Source organism: Acomys minous (assembly GCF_964271855.1).
Source record: "Acomys minous genome assembly, chromosome: 17".
NCBI lineage: Eukaryota > Metazoa > Chordata > Mammalia > Rodentia > Muridae > Acomys > Acomys minous.
In genome coordinates, this window is record NC_140500.1 from 15254307 (window position 1) to 15269074 (window position 14768).

Sequence of the window (14768 nt, forward strand, 5' to 3'; positions counted from 1 at the left end):
GGATTAGTGGTGTGTGCCACCACATCTGTCTACTGTGTGGGCAATGGGGCACTGTGCTGGGATTAGTGGTGTGTGCCACCACATCTGTCTACTGTGTGGGCAATGGGGCACTGTGCTGGGATTAGTGGTGTGTGCCACCACATCTGTCTATTGTGTGGGCAATGGGCACTGTGCTGGGATTAGTGGTGTGTGCCACCACATCTGTCTACTGTGTGGGCAATGGGCCACTGTGCAGCAAGCATTTCACTGAGGAGAAATTCTGAGTGTCCCGCCTACTGCTCAAATTGGCATTTCTCTCAGCCTTGTGTGCCCTGGAGAAAGCCGTCCTGGGGCTGGGGGGTGGGGGAGATCTGAACCCTTGAGTGATCTGTCCTCATCCAAAAGCTCAGGGGACTGTCTGCAGCTTGGAATACGATTCTCTCCCTCCCTTCCCTGTACAATGAAGCCACAGCATCCTTCCTGGACTCCTGCTCAGAGAGCCTGCTGACCTCTGGGTGGTTCCCTTCTCTTGGGTACACAGCCAGAGAATGCTTTCTACACCACATTCTAAAGCAATCATCTCCTCTGTCGGCATCCAGGTCTTCGTTCCTATTGCCCAAGGTCTTAGAAATCATTTCATTTATTTTGTCTGCAATCAAACTGAAGACTCAGGCAGGAGATGAGATCTGGTTACTGTTGAATCAACCCCGACTAGAAGCTGCACATGATTTTGGCATCACTTGGGGAGTCTGTTATGACTCCATGTATTTTGGGCCACACTCAGCCGCCCTGATTTACAAGCTGTGGCAGAGAGGCTGGGGTACGGTCTGCAACCATGTGCCAAGGAGATGCTGGGTGTCAGATATGTAGTCAAACTATATCTATACAAAAGAGTTCCTCAGCCACTGAGAAAGGCTGCCGGTGGCAGTTCACAGGGAGCAGTGCACTCAATCGAAGTCTGCAGAGGGAGTGCCTTGGATCACCCTGAAGGAAAGACATCCAAACACAGCTTCAGGGCAGCCAACAGAAAGTCAGTAAATGACGCACGGAGGGGAAATGGAGGAGTAAATTTGGATTAGGAGAACCGGGGACAGGAGGCTGGCAGGCAAGCACATTCCAAGCAGACAGGACATTGTTCAGGGCCCGAGGTGCAGAGATGCGTGACACATTTGGGAAACTGCAAACAGTTTGGAATGGCTGGACAAAAGACAGAGCAGGGAGAGGTCTTCAGTGTCTCCATCTTAAGCAGAGACCCATAAGAGAAAACAGAGGGGGAATTCTTTCCTTGTATTCCTCGTGCTACACAAGTTAGTGATGCTTTTGATATTTTAGGTGCCAGCGATCCAGAAATGTGTAAGATTCTTTTTTTTTTTTTTTTGAGACAGGGTCTTACTATGTAGAAAGATTAGCTTGGAAGTTACAATCCTCCTGGCTTAGACTCTCCTGAGTGTTGGAAACTTAGACGTGTACTACCATGTCTGCCTAAGTAGTTGGTTCTTCTCCTTTCTTCTTTTCTTCTTCTTCTTCTTCTTCTTCTTCTTCTTCTTCTTCTTCTTCTTCTTCTTCTTCTTCTTCCTTCCTTCCTTCCTCTTTTTCTCCTCTTCCTCCTCCTCCGTCTTCTCCTTCTTCTTCTTCTTCTTCTTCTCAGTCATAATATTAATAGCAAAAGGGCAACCAGTAATTGTTTCAAGAGAGTGGGGTGCTTTTAGCTGAGCTGTGGGCAGATCATAGTAGGAAACATAGCATTCACTTATTATCAATTGGGTCCCAAGAACTATTATGAGCATTTCATGGAGGGTTAACACATTTGGTCTTCACGGAAACCCGTCTATGATAACATACTATTTATTTTAATAGAAAACACTTTTGGGAGGGGAGTGTCGAGACAAAGTCTTGCACTCATTATGTATGTCTGGTTGGCCTCCCACCTCAGGCTTCCTGAAAGCTGGGGCTGCAGGCGACTGTCACCACCCCACTTTGATGGCACTCTTTTACTGCAATCTTTCAATGTATTTATTTTACTAGTTGTCATCCATTGTGTACCTCCAGAAATACTAAAACCCCAGAGGTCAGGATGGGGAGATGGCACTGTGGGTGAAGTGTTAGCCACGGAAGTGTGAGGACCTGTGTTTGAATCCACAGCACCCACCTAAAAGGCTGCTTGTCACAGCGCCCAGCTGGAATCCTCACTCTCTGGTGCTAACACAGGGGGCGGAGCAGCAGCCGTCAGAAGCCCATGAGCGATGTAGCCTGGGGTAAGAGGCAATGCCCAGGAGACCCTACTTCAAACAAGGTGGAATATGAAGACTAACACCTGTGGTTGACCCTTGACCTCAGTGCGTATGCTGTGGTGCCTGCATGACCCCACTCTGCTCTCTGCTCCAGAGATCTGGTGGAGTGCGGGTAACGCCACACAAGGATGTCAGAAGGTGTTGGGATGTTGGTTTTCTACCAAATGGAAGTTTATCAAACTGCCACAGTGTTTTTTGAGAGAATGTATCAGCGAGACTTACTCAAGTTTCCTCTGTGACACAAATAGAGACATCTTCCTGAAGGCAAACTTGAGATGATGCCATTATCAAGATATCCCAAATGCAGTCTGAGGAACAAACAGCACTGGAGACTAAAGAGTAAGCACACACACAGTTTATAGTTTCACTTCCACAAGATGGACAGACACCTGCTAAATGCTTCCTCTAATGTACCTAACAGGATGGTTTCCTGTCTGAACATTTAAAGGTAAAATGACCACTTCTCTTTATGGGCTCCCTCATACACTCAGAAGAGGTCCATGCTGCTGAGTCCTACGTGCTGGAGAGAGCAAGGCCCCTCCCTGTCCCTCCTGAGTCAAAGGATGGTTCTAGCAATTTTGGGCTCCATTCTGCTGCGTATGTTTTCATTTTTCTCCTGAAGTCTATGCTGAGCGCAGTGGGCACAGGACCACTGTTGGACAAGGAACATTCCAGATGGCAGGTCTTTGGCTGTTTCAGTCTACTTCTTCATGCGATATCCCAAGTATTTTTTCCTAGGGGAGGGAGGGAGGGAAAGAAAATTCTCAGAATTCCAAGTGTGATTCACTGTGGAAGTGGAAACAGAGGCTGGGGGACTAGGCTTGGGTGGGGAAGGGTGTGGAAAGGTGGCTCGGCATCCTTTTGCGTGAGCTAGGGCCTTGTGTTGCACATCCTGGGCTAACAGGCTGATCTGCAAAATATGCAAAGGCTTTGAGACCCCTTTTAGGATTCCCAAAAGTTAAGTAGAGAAGGGTTGATGACAATGAAGGCTGGGAACTTCTTTTGTAGGAGCTATGAGAGATGAAAGCTAGGACTTCTGGTGGCTGTGTGAACACAGCTCAGCAAGGAAGGGTCTCTCCTATAGACTCTTGTATTGAACACTTAGCCCCAGCAGGTGGCGCTGGTCTGGAAGGTTGCAGAACCTTAAAGAGGCAGAATGTGGGAGGGGAGAATTCGGAAATTTAGACCCAACAAGACAGGAAAGACACTTCAAACGAGACGAACGCAGATGGCCAAGTCGCTATGAATGTAACGTGTATAGAACTCATTATTGTCATGATTGTCACATGGTTCTCCCTGCTGTACGTAGTTTGTTTTATACATGTGTAATAAAATAAAAGTATTAAAAAAAGAGAGAGAGAGAGAGAGAGAGAGAGAGAGAGAGAGAGAGAGAGAGAGAGAGAGGCAGAATGTGGCTGGAGGAAGTGGATCAGAGGGTGGACCGTGAAGTGTTATAGCCTGGCTCCACTTTCTGGTTTGCTCTCTGCTTCCGGTTCACGCAAGATGCTTCAGCTTCACACTCCCACCCCCATCATGAAGCTCCCTTCCCCTCCGTGGCTCTATCTCCCCTTCAAACTGGGAGACAAAATAACTCTTTGCCCTTTAAGTCACTTCCTTCTCAGAGGTGAGAAAAGTAACTAACGCAGCAGGATTTTGGAGATGGAGTTGGCCTCTCCTTCTGTGACTGATCAAGTCCCTACTGTACAAATCCTGGCTCACTAGCCTTGATGTGCGTGAAGTGACAGGAGCCACATACGTATCGTCCAGGCAAACTGTAGTTGGGTGGGGATGCTTAGTTGCAAACCCAGGACACCAGCAATATGGAGACAAGAGCCCAGAGCTTTCTCCCTCCCCAGCCGCCCCCCCCCGACCCCCCCAAACCCTGATTCTCCTTTCTTCCCTCCTCCTTCCTCCGTCTCCCTCTCTGCTTTCCTCCTTTCGTTTTGAGACAGGGTCTTACTCTGTAGCCTAAGCTAGCTTGGATTTCACAGCTGTCATCCTGTCTCAACCTCCAGAAAGCTACCATGGCCAGCTCATACTCCCCTACATGGGGTCAATTCATGTTTGTTCATGAATATCGCTTTACCAATATCTTTTAGGGGGTTTTTGTTGTTTGTTTGTTTGTTTGTTTTTGGTGCTTCTCTGGCACTTGGCAAAGCCAGTCCTCTCACATCATTTCCTCTTCTCTCGTCTATTGACGTTCTCCAGATTAAACCCAGCTAAGGCCAAGAGTTGAGATTAAGGTTTGTAACAGCCTGGGCAGGGATATTTGCATTGAGAGCACAGAGAATAGCACCGGCAGATGTAGCACATGGGATGACCGCTTGCCAAGTGTGCACAAAGCCTCTGGGTGTCACCCCCAGGGCAGGCAGAAGTAAAGGACGAAGTACGGAAATCCCAGCACTTAGGAGGCAGAGGCAGGAAGTCCAGGAATTCAAGGACAGTGTGAGCTACATGTCTCAAAAAACAAAATTGAAAAAAATATATAAATAATAAAGGAAGGAAGAGATTAAAACAAACAAATAAAACAGGTACTGGAAGCTATACCTTAGCTTGTGTTATCATGTGTGAGGCCCCAGATTCAACCCCTAGACACACACACACACACACACACACACACACACACACACACACACACACACACTCACACGCCCTTCACCAATTGCATCAGTTTGTAATCTTTAAAAAAATCCCATCCAAATTCCTCCCAAAGGACTCATCTCCTTCCTCTGAAGGAATCTGCTTTTCCCCTCTCTAGCCAGAAGCCAAGTTAAAATGTTTACATTCATTTTTTCCTTCTTTTTTTTTTTTTCTGATTACTGGAATTAGAGCTTTTTATTTTTATATTTACTGAAATATAATTATGCCATAAAATTCTCCCTGCATAGCTTAGTGGCTTTTAGAATTCAGAGCTATATGACCATCATCACCTCTGATCCTAGAACTCTTCCTCACTCCAAAAAGAAACTATTAGTGCCTATTAATGGTCAGCTCCAGGCCCTCACTAACCTGCTTTCTGTTCCCACAGATTTGCTTATTTTGGACATTTTATATGAATAGAACCATATAACAAGTGGCATTCTTGTCTGACTTCTTAGCATAATTTTTTCCAAATATACTTTTATTTTTCAACCATTTACTTGCATGTGTGTCTGTGAGTGTGGGCACACTAGGTGTGGGTGTCCACAGAGGCCAGAAAATGGCATTGGAATCCTGGGATCTGGAGTTAAGGGCAGACATGGATGCTGGGACTTAAACTTGGATCCTCTGAAAGGGCAGCAAATGGTCTTGCTTTGTTTTGTTTTAGTTTTTTGAGACAGGGTTTCTCTGTGTAGCCTCGGCTGTCCTGATTATTCTGTAGACCAGGCTGGCCTGGAACTCAGAGAACCTGCCCACCTCTGCCTCCTGAGTGCTAGGATTAAAGGCGTGCACCACCACTGCCCGGCACAGCAACTGTTCTTAACGACTGGGCCATCTCTCCAGGCCAACAGACTGTTTTCTAAGGTTCACATGTGTGTCAGTGTTTTATTTAATTTTATTTTTCATGGTTCCATCATATTCCATCATGTAGCGTGTGCTTCCTTTTGCTAACCATCACTCATTAGTTGATGGACACTGCAGTTGCTTCTGGCTCATTCATGGCTGTTACAAATAACAAATACTGCCATAAATATCTATGTACATGTTTTGGGTAAAAATATGTTTTCATTTTTTGAGGAGTGGAGATGGTAGCTCGTGTGTGTGTGTGTGTGTGTGTGTGTGTGTGTGTGTGTGTGTGTGTGGTACTGGGGATCAAATCTACTGCTTTGCCTGCTAAGTATGCACTCTACTACTGGGTTACACACTGGCTACACACCCAGCTCCTGGCGACTTTACTGAACATTTTGCTAACTTTTGTGAGAACTGCCAGATTGTTCTCCAAGGGGCTGTATGGTTCCACAGTCTAACCCATGATATAATGAAGGGGGGTTCCAGTTCCCACAGCCTCACAGATGGTCCTTGCCTCAAGCATCCCAGAGGGTCGAGTTCTTCAGCTTTTTTATTTATGTGCAAGTGTTTTTGTTGTTGTTGTTGCTTATTGAACTATTTATATAGCCTCCCAAGAGAAACAGGGTACAAATCTATTGCCCGTTAAAAAAAAATTAAAGTACTCGTCTCTTATCATGAGATTGTAAGAGTTCATTACATCTTCTTGATGTAAATTGTTATTTTAATGTATGACCTGGAAAAATTTCCCCCCTCCTGTGTGCCTACCTCGCTTCATAATGTATGTTCTTTATCCATTTGTTTGCGTTCATTTGCTCTCCTTGTTTCTTTTCTTCCTCCATATCTTCCTTCTATCCTTCCTCCCTATTTCTTTCTCCTCTCCCCCATTCTCTAGTTTCCTCTCCGTTCCCTTGTTTCCTCCTCCTCTCTTATCTGCCCCCCTCCCCCCATACCAGGGCCTCCTACAAGCCAAACACACACTGTACCATCCCTGGCCGCTCCTCTTCTCACACCCCGCCCCCCCTCCTGGTGCTCAGGGAAGGAAGGCAGCAGAAGGACTGGATGGGGTCTTGAGAAGAAGAAAGGGGAACTGAAATAGTGTTGAAGGATCTAACCCCCTTTCAGAATTGATCAGGCAATTTGAAATTTGGGAGGGGTTAGAATACTTCACAGTGCTCATGGCTGCTGTAAAAGTGGGGAACTGTAGAGGAATGTTAATTCAGAACATGGCTGTTCTGGCAAGAGATCACATCCAAAGACCTTCTAGGTCTATGTGATCCAGCTGGCAAGAGATCATATCCAAAGACCTTCTAGGTCTGTGTGAGTTGACTGGAAAACAAACACACCTTTAATCCAGGAGACAGAGGCAAACAGATCTGAGTTCAAGGCCAGCCTGGTATAGAGCAAGTATCAGGTAAAGAAAAGCTTAGGTCCAGGCATGGTGGTACATGCCTTTAATCCTAAACGAAGGTAAAGTTAGTCTGTAGAAGGAAGCACCATGTTTGAAAGTGATGTCTAATTAAGTGGCAGAAAGAGTGATGAATCAGAGAAGATTTGACAGAATAGGACACGCCCAACTCTCAGAAGAAGAGAGGAAAGGGAAGCTACTTAAGAGGCAGTTTTACAGAGAGAGGAAGCAATTGTTTGTTTGCTTGTTTGTTTTTAAAACCAGGATGAAGATAGAACAAGCCAGAAATCGAGAAGCCAAATGATTAGAGCAGATTGCTGAGTTAGTCTGAGGCCAAGCAGAGCAATTCTGAGGCTGAGGGAAAAGGCAAATTAAATAAGTCAGCTGGGAGAGGAGTTTGAGCCAGAACAGCTGAGTTGAACCAGCCAGCCCAGAGCTCAGAAAGAACAAGAAAGGGTGAGGTTATTCAGCAGTAAGTCTCAGAAGGCTGAAAACACTCCAGGCCCAGGTTAGATTGTGTGGAGGCCGGCAGGAAGTAGTGAGCCTCCCAGACAACAACTGAGCCAGGAGAATCCAAGTTCCTTTTACAGGAAACAGAAAGGAGTAGAGGGCTGGGCTGAGTGGGATCCCATTGAGGACAGTGCAGGCTTTTCTGCTCAGTGGGAAATGTATGCCACACCTCCCTGTGAGACCCAGGAGACCAGCCTGTGAGGAAGACCCAGAGACACGCTGGCTATACCTAAGGTCGACTCAAGCATCCTGCTGGCTCCTCGAGGATCCTTGTGGGGAGCAGCCCAGGGATAATGAGTGAGGACCCTTCCTCCTAAGACTAACCTTGGCTAGTCTGGAATGAAAGTTCTGGAGAGACTATCTTTTCCTAGTTGGCCTTACGTCAGTCTTGACCATGGCAGTTTGTGGGGCACTCTCAGAGAACAGAGAGCAAAGATGGAGGAAGGGCTGAGACTGAGGCACAGAGGAAAAGAAGCTGTTGTGATTGCTGTCAGCTCGTCAAAAATAGATGCAAGCCCAAATGTCTTTTCAGCTTGTATCCTATGTCCCTGCTGAGGTCTAAGCCGCAGTGACAGAATGCAGTGAGCCCAAATCCCCGTGTGGAGATCAACCTGTGTCCTGTAGCATCAAGGAATATGGGCAAGTGTGTGCTCCCATTTGACCAGCAGCACTGTGTTGCACAGAATTTGTGGGAAAAAAAGAAAAAGAAAAAAAAATGGCATCCATTGAAACATGTTGTCTCACCAGCTCCTTATTTCCTGCCTCCTCTGGCCCTTTGTCCCCTTCCCCCGACATACCCTCTGGGAGCTCAGTAAATATTTGTGGATGAAGAAGATCACTGCTAAAAATATGTTCCAGTTGATGGGATTTGTCTCTTGTCACTCAAGTGTTCTAACCCCTTGAGACCTGCCTCACAGATGTGCTCCCTCTGTCTTATAACATCGTATCACTCATCCCTTAGTAGAGAAGGTGTGTGCATGTGTGTGTGTGTGTGTGTGTGTGTGTGTGTGTGTGTGTGTGTGTGTATGCTGGTCCCAGGCTCACACTCCTCCTGTCAGGCTTCTCAAGTACAGCTGAAAGGATTCATTTTCTTAATGGGCTGCACTTACCCATCCACCGTTCTGCTGGACCCAGGGGGAGAAGCACTCTTTTAGGTACTTGGTCCCAAAGCCCAGCATCCTGTTCATTGGGTGGTTGTCGATGGCTGTGAGCTTGGCTATGGCGTCTATTGCAAGGGCAGCCTTGAAGCCCTGAGCTTTGACCTCCGATTCTCCTCTGGTGTCCACATTCCTCAGGAACATGTCGGTGATAGTCTTGAACAATGAGTAGGACAGCCCATCCTGGAAGCTGCTCATCAAAGCCTTATCTTTCTTTATCTGTGTATGAAAGGAGACACAACCAGGAGGCACGTGAAAGGCTGCTCTTGAACTCCAAAGCACCCGTAGAAAGACCCTGGATTGCAGTGGCAACCATGGCACAGCACCCCATGGAGCCAAGTGAAGCCAGGTTCCTACCCTTTCATTGGTACAAATAAGGATAAAACTGAATTTTTTTATTCAATGCTCAGGTACTTCCCACGCACCAAGGATGGGCAGGTGTCATGGATGATTAAGACTCAGGCTCTTAACCATGGGGCCCACAGTCCAGTGGAGATGGTGCAATAGTGCTGTGGGCTTTTCAAGAGGCAAGGTTGGAGACTTAGAAATGCCTTAGAGTATACACTCTGCCTTATCCTCCTGGTGCAATCTTGTAGACCCTACTCATTTTTCATATCTACTTATTTCATCTCTAAACTAGCATTATGGTAGTACAATGTTAGATATGCAGGAAGAGATCGGGGGGCACAATGGGGCTAGGGAAGACTCCCCACATGGATCTGTTCACTAAGTGTGTGTGTGTGTGTGTGTGTGTGTGTGTGTGTGTGAGGTAGAGGTTGGTGAGATGGGTCAGTGAGTACTTGCTGCCAAGCCCAAGCTTGACCCCTCACGATCTATAGTGAAAGGAGAATACAGAGTCCTGCAGGTTTTCTGATCTCCATGTGTGTTCCATGGCACATGTGTATGAACATCTTGCTCCATCTCCACATGAAATAAATAAAGGTACCAAAAAAAAAAGAAATCCAGTTTCCTTTCCTGTTATTCTACTCAGTTGACTTCACCTCCAGCCTCTTCCTCCAACCCAGATCTGTTGTTCATCTCCTTTGGGTTGCTATGCTGTTCTCTTGTTTTTGAGACAGGATCTTACTCTGCAGCTCAGATTATCTTGAACTCCCACGTGTGGGCTTATAGATATGTGCTACCATGTTTAGGACCACCATACACTAATCCCCCCCCCCCCAGTGGTTGTTGGCATTTGATGGTAAATTCTGATGAGGCCATTCCTTTACAAGGTAACCCTTGACCTGGTGGTTGGCCACAAGTGCCAGAGAGTTCAGCCTCATGCTAAGGGGCCGTGGACTGTTGCTTGGGTTCTGTATCAATGATGCTATAGCCCTCTGGTTTCCACTGAGGACCACACCACCCCTGCCAGTGATCCCAAAGCTTATACACTCTGCTTTCTTCTCTTTAGCCCAGTACCCCAAATTGTCACACTACACCTTCCGTAGGCCCTTTGTCCCCCCTTTTTTTCCCCATAATCCCCTGCACATGTCCTGCAAGGCTGTTGGGAGAAGAACTGGGATCATGCTGAGTAAAGCCATTTTATTCTGCTTTTTCCCTTCTGCAGAAGCCCACACACATTGTCTCTGGACCTGACTTCTTCCCAGCAGGTCTTGACCACAAAAGAAAGATTCTGTAAGCCAGATGCCGATTGGCAGGCCCCAGAGATAGATGATAGTTTATGGACGTAAGACACAGAAGAAGATGCCTTCTGCCTGCACTACGGGCTTGCTGTTCAGTGTCACCCGAGGACAGCTCTCACTAATGAGAAGGGTGGGTCTCCACTTTTCCATGTCTGTGGGTTGCCTAAGTCACACTAGACTGCCTCCCTGGGTGAATTGCTAAGAGAAACAGAAAGCCAGCACAGTTCAGCAACCATACACAAGGAGGATGGATTTCAGAGAGGACCCCAGCCTCTGAGCGCCGTGAGACTCGCTTCCAGGCTGCTGGAATTGCAATTGCAAACATCCAGACTCCCCTGAGGTTCAGCTACATCGGGAAGGAGGTTGAGAAACTCCTGTAGCAAATTTTCCTCTCCCAGTGCTTTTTCTTACAACAGCACGCTTGCATTTCGAGTTTCCAGAAATTCCAAGGAGGCTCCAGAAGATTTACTTATGTTTTCCAGAGTGATTCATTTTTGAGACGCTGCCAGAAGGAAGATGCAGACTCCAAGGGAAATAGACTTAGGACTGAGTGGAAGCCAGGACCCTGGAGAGGACGGGGTCCAGAGCCTGCCTCTCAATTCCGTTGTCCTGCCCTAGCGCATAGGCACAGACAGGACTCAGGCTAACTCAAAGAGCTTCGTACCTCTCTTTCCAACTGGTCCCCTGAGAATTTCAGCAGCTCAACAATTTTGCTGATTATTTGGTCTTCTCCATCTGCTGGGGGAGATAAAAATTCCAGTTATTCCTTTCAAGATAGGCACAGAATAATAATAATAATAAAAAAACCCAAAAAACAAAAAAGTAAAACAAAACAAAAACCACTTCTTTCCAGTGGCAATGCTTGTGTCTTGGTTAGAAACAAAGAGAAAAGGAAGCATTCAGATCCTTAGTAGATAAATCTCACCACTCAAGCCTTCCATGTCCCATCCCTTCTTTTCTTTGCTTTGTCCCTCCCAATTCTCATTGAGAAACTTAGCACTATATTTACTGCATGAATACTGTTGAAGGCATCTGTAGCTTGTCTTCTGCTACTTTGTGGGTTCTTCTTTTTCCTACCCTTTATCCACCTGGTTTTACCCCCTAACACTAGATAGAGAAAGAAAAATAGAGAGGAGAGAGAGAGAGAGAGAGAGAGAGAGAGAGAAATCCTTTAATCTAATTTCTTTCTTTTTGTTTCTTCTTTGAGCACAATTACTAACAAACCACAAACGACCCCCCTGAATGACCAACAATCACCCACCCCTGCCTCTTGGGGCTCTAGCATTTATATATCCAGAATTCCAAATGTCACACAATTGCAGAAACTATCTGCAGCTGGCAAAAATCACGCCTCTGCTAGAACACGAGGCAAATCATAGCCAGCTGCTGTGGACAGTCTGAAGCAACCCCATATCCCCCATACCTGGGATTAAAACAAAAACATATTCTTATAATATTTCTGTGGTTTTTTTTTTTTTAAAGAACCGAACTTCCAGAATTCTCACTACATATAACCCTGTCCATGAAGATAGTTAGGAGAGAGTTCCCTCTTATTCGTATTTTGCCACTAAGCGATAGCTACAGCCCACTCTTGCCCCAGCTAGTGCTGGGGGTCAAACCAGAGCGTTAAGCTTTCTAGGCAAATGCCCCACCGCTGAACCATATCCCCAACCCTCCTTCTTGTTTCCAGGCTATTCCTCAGCAGACGGTACTTATAAATCCTGTTTGTGTGTGTGTGTCGATGTGTGTGCCCATGTGCATGTGCACAACCAGGGTCAAGACTTGAAGTCTTTATTCATCATTTTCCAGGACCTTCTACTGAACTAGGGCTGAGCTGCGATGACTGGATGGACGGCCCCAGGGACTCCTTGTCTGTGTGTGTGTCATCCCTGTGCTGGGCCCACAGCCACATGCCCCTGTGCACAGCTGGGGATCCGAGTTCAGGCTCCGGCCACAGAAGAACACCTTACCGGACAAACCAACTTCCCAGGCCCATAAACTCCACATCTGATCCTATTTCTACCATTGTCAGAAAGCACGGAGCCAAACTTGCAGCCCAAATGTGGAGTACAAATTTTCCTAGCATACACTGGGGACTAATCTCATTCTTAAGCTCATTTTATTTACCTATGTATTTGTTGTTTTTTTTTAATGTTATTTTAAAACTTGGTTGATTTTTATGTGACTAAAATTTACACTCTGTACTCTGTGTCTCTACAACAAGGAGGGCTGCGTGAGAAGGAAATGAACCGATTCCTGAGTTCCCCAGGCTGAAATGGCAGTTGGGAGTAAAAAATGCCAACTGATTGTATGGACTGTGACGGCTTTCCTCCACAACTTGCTACTTAGTAAAAACAACGGTGAAAATGATCATTACTACAGAACAGACTCCAAGCAGAGAATGCTCAGTTACTGAAGGAATCAAGCTTCTGACTTACGGCCCAGTCTCTGAAGCGACAGGACCCACATGTTTGTCTTGGCTAGAGGCAAGAAAGGCCAGAGAATTAGTGTAGCAAGGCCCAAGGTGGTGTCGGGAGGAGGGGAGGAGAGTAATAACCTGGGACTCACAGCCTTGAGAGAAGACAGGCCGTCAAATCTCCCTAGTCCTGGCCATTTTCCCTGTTTCTGTCTCTCTGGGAGAGATGCAGTGCTGGTGTCCTGGTCCTGCCTGCAAGCGGGTGGGGGTGGGGGGAGGGCGCGCCTTGCCTATAGCTTGCCTGAAGGTATCACATTCCCCCCTCCCAGGCACACTTAAGATGGCAATAAAAGCCCCGGCTTTTTCTTTTTAGCAGGTTTGCCGGGCTCTCAAAGCCCCTGCGGCAGTTTCAGGTTTCAGATGTACAGCAAACAGTGGAAAAAGCCACAAGCCTGTCCCAGGGTCTGAGATACACCGATGCCTTTGTGGGAAGGACTTTTAATTTGTCCTTCGTGATGCTACAGACCCAGAAGCCACTTTGTCACCAACCTTATACCTTCTTCTACGGGCTGAGGAGAGAGCTGAGATGAAGGAAGGCAGAACCTCCAGTCTTCAGGGTTTCCACAAGGGTTCTAGAGTTGAGTGGTCCCAGCCATTGCGATAGTGTAGGCAGTGACTGATTTAATCTGGTCTCGAATTCTCACTTTTTTCAGCGTCGTTTGCATTAGACCTGGTGTTGCTCGATCAAATATGAATTGTTCCGCACAGGTTCATGCTTTGAGTGCCTGTCCTCAACTGTTAGCACTATTCAGGAAGGCTGTAGAGGTCTTAGGAGGTGGGGCCTAGCTGGAGGATGTTGGATATCATCTAGGGTGGGCCTGGGAATATATTATGACTGGCCCCTTCCTGCTTTGTTTGTTTTTGTTTGTTGTTTTGTTTTTTGAGACAGGGTTTCTCTGTGTAGCCTGGGATATCCTGGACTTACTTTGTAGACCAGGCTAGCCTCGAGCTCACAGCAATTCACCTGCCTCTGCCTCCAGAGTGCTGGGATTAAAGGCGTGGGCTACCACACAGGGCCACTTCCTGCTTTCTTTGCTTCCTGGTTGACTACAGAATGAACAACTGCCCTCTGCTGTACCCTGCTGCCATGTTCTTCTGCCTAAATGCATGAGGCCAAGCAACCTTGGACAGAGCCCTCTGAAATCATAAGCCACAATAAATATTTTTTCCCCATAAATTGCTTTTGGCAGGTGAGAGGTAAAAAGTATGCTAGGTGTCTGACAATGCAGGGTGTTTTCTCAGGACTCCTGGGTTAGTGGATGCTCCAACTCTATGCACGTGTTACTAACATGATTAGAGCTGACATTTCCTTCTCTTCCTCCTCGGGAGACTTTTCTGCTGACTTAGCAGTGAGCTGATGTGTTGGTTCAACATGCTCATGGTATCTCTGTGTTGTGGGCTGATGTCTGAAGGCAGAGCTCAAGGTCTCCAACACACACACACACACACACACACACACACACACACACACACACACACACACACACCCTACACTTCTGTCTTGGCACATGCTCAACCCAACACACTCAGCAAGGATGGCTTACCTTTCTTGGAGTCGCAAGATCTCCCTTCAAACCGCAAGTGCGGAATCTTTGGGATACTCTCTTTGAGCTTGAAGCCTCCTCCCTGGCTATGGCTGTCTTCTGGTGGTGGCCAGGAGTAAACGATTTCAGCCACTCGGTTAGCAATACAAGCAACTTTGGGGTCCACAGCTGAAACAAGAAAGAACTGCTCAGAGGGTATCCCCAGAAAAGGGGCTTCCGGTGCCTGGATGAAGAGGCCAGCCTAGTCTGAGAAGACTCTGTCCAGTGGCTTGGG

The 14768-nt window shown here is 46.8% G+C and overlaps 1 protein-coding gene across 4 annotated transcripts in view; it reads right to left on the bottom strand.

Moving 5' to 3' along the window:
• Nucleotides 1-2618: 2618 nt before the first annotated feature.
• Nucleotides 2619-14768, bottom strand: part of BCL2L14 (BCL2 like 14) — a 46060-nt gene continuing 33910 nt past the window's right edge. For 3 of the 4 annotated variants that reach the window (XM_084765026.1, XM_084765027.1, XM_084765028.1), the window contains 4 exons: nt 14495-14662; nt 11139-11212; nt 8784-9050; nt 2619-3004 (listed from right to left, as the gene is read on the bottom strand). In XM_084765026.1, coding sequence (XP_084621152.1) covers nt 2966-3004; nt 8784-9050; nt 11139-11212; nt 14495-14662 — 548 coding nt within the window. In that variant the 3' untranslated portion in view covers nt 2619-2965. The remainder of the gene's footprint in view (nt 3005-8783; nt 9051-11138; nt 11213-14494; nt 14663-14768) is intronic. The other variant, XM_084765029.1, reaches the window with a different exon arrangement.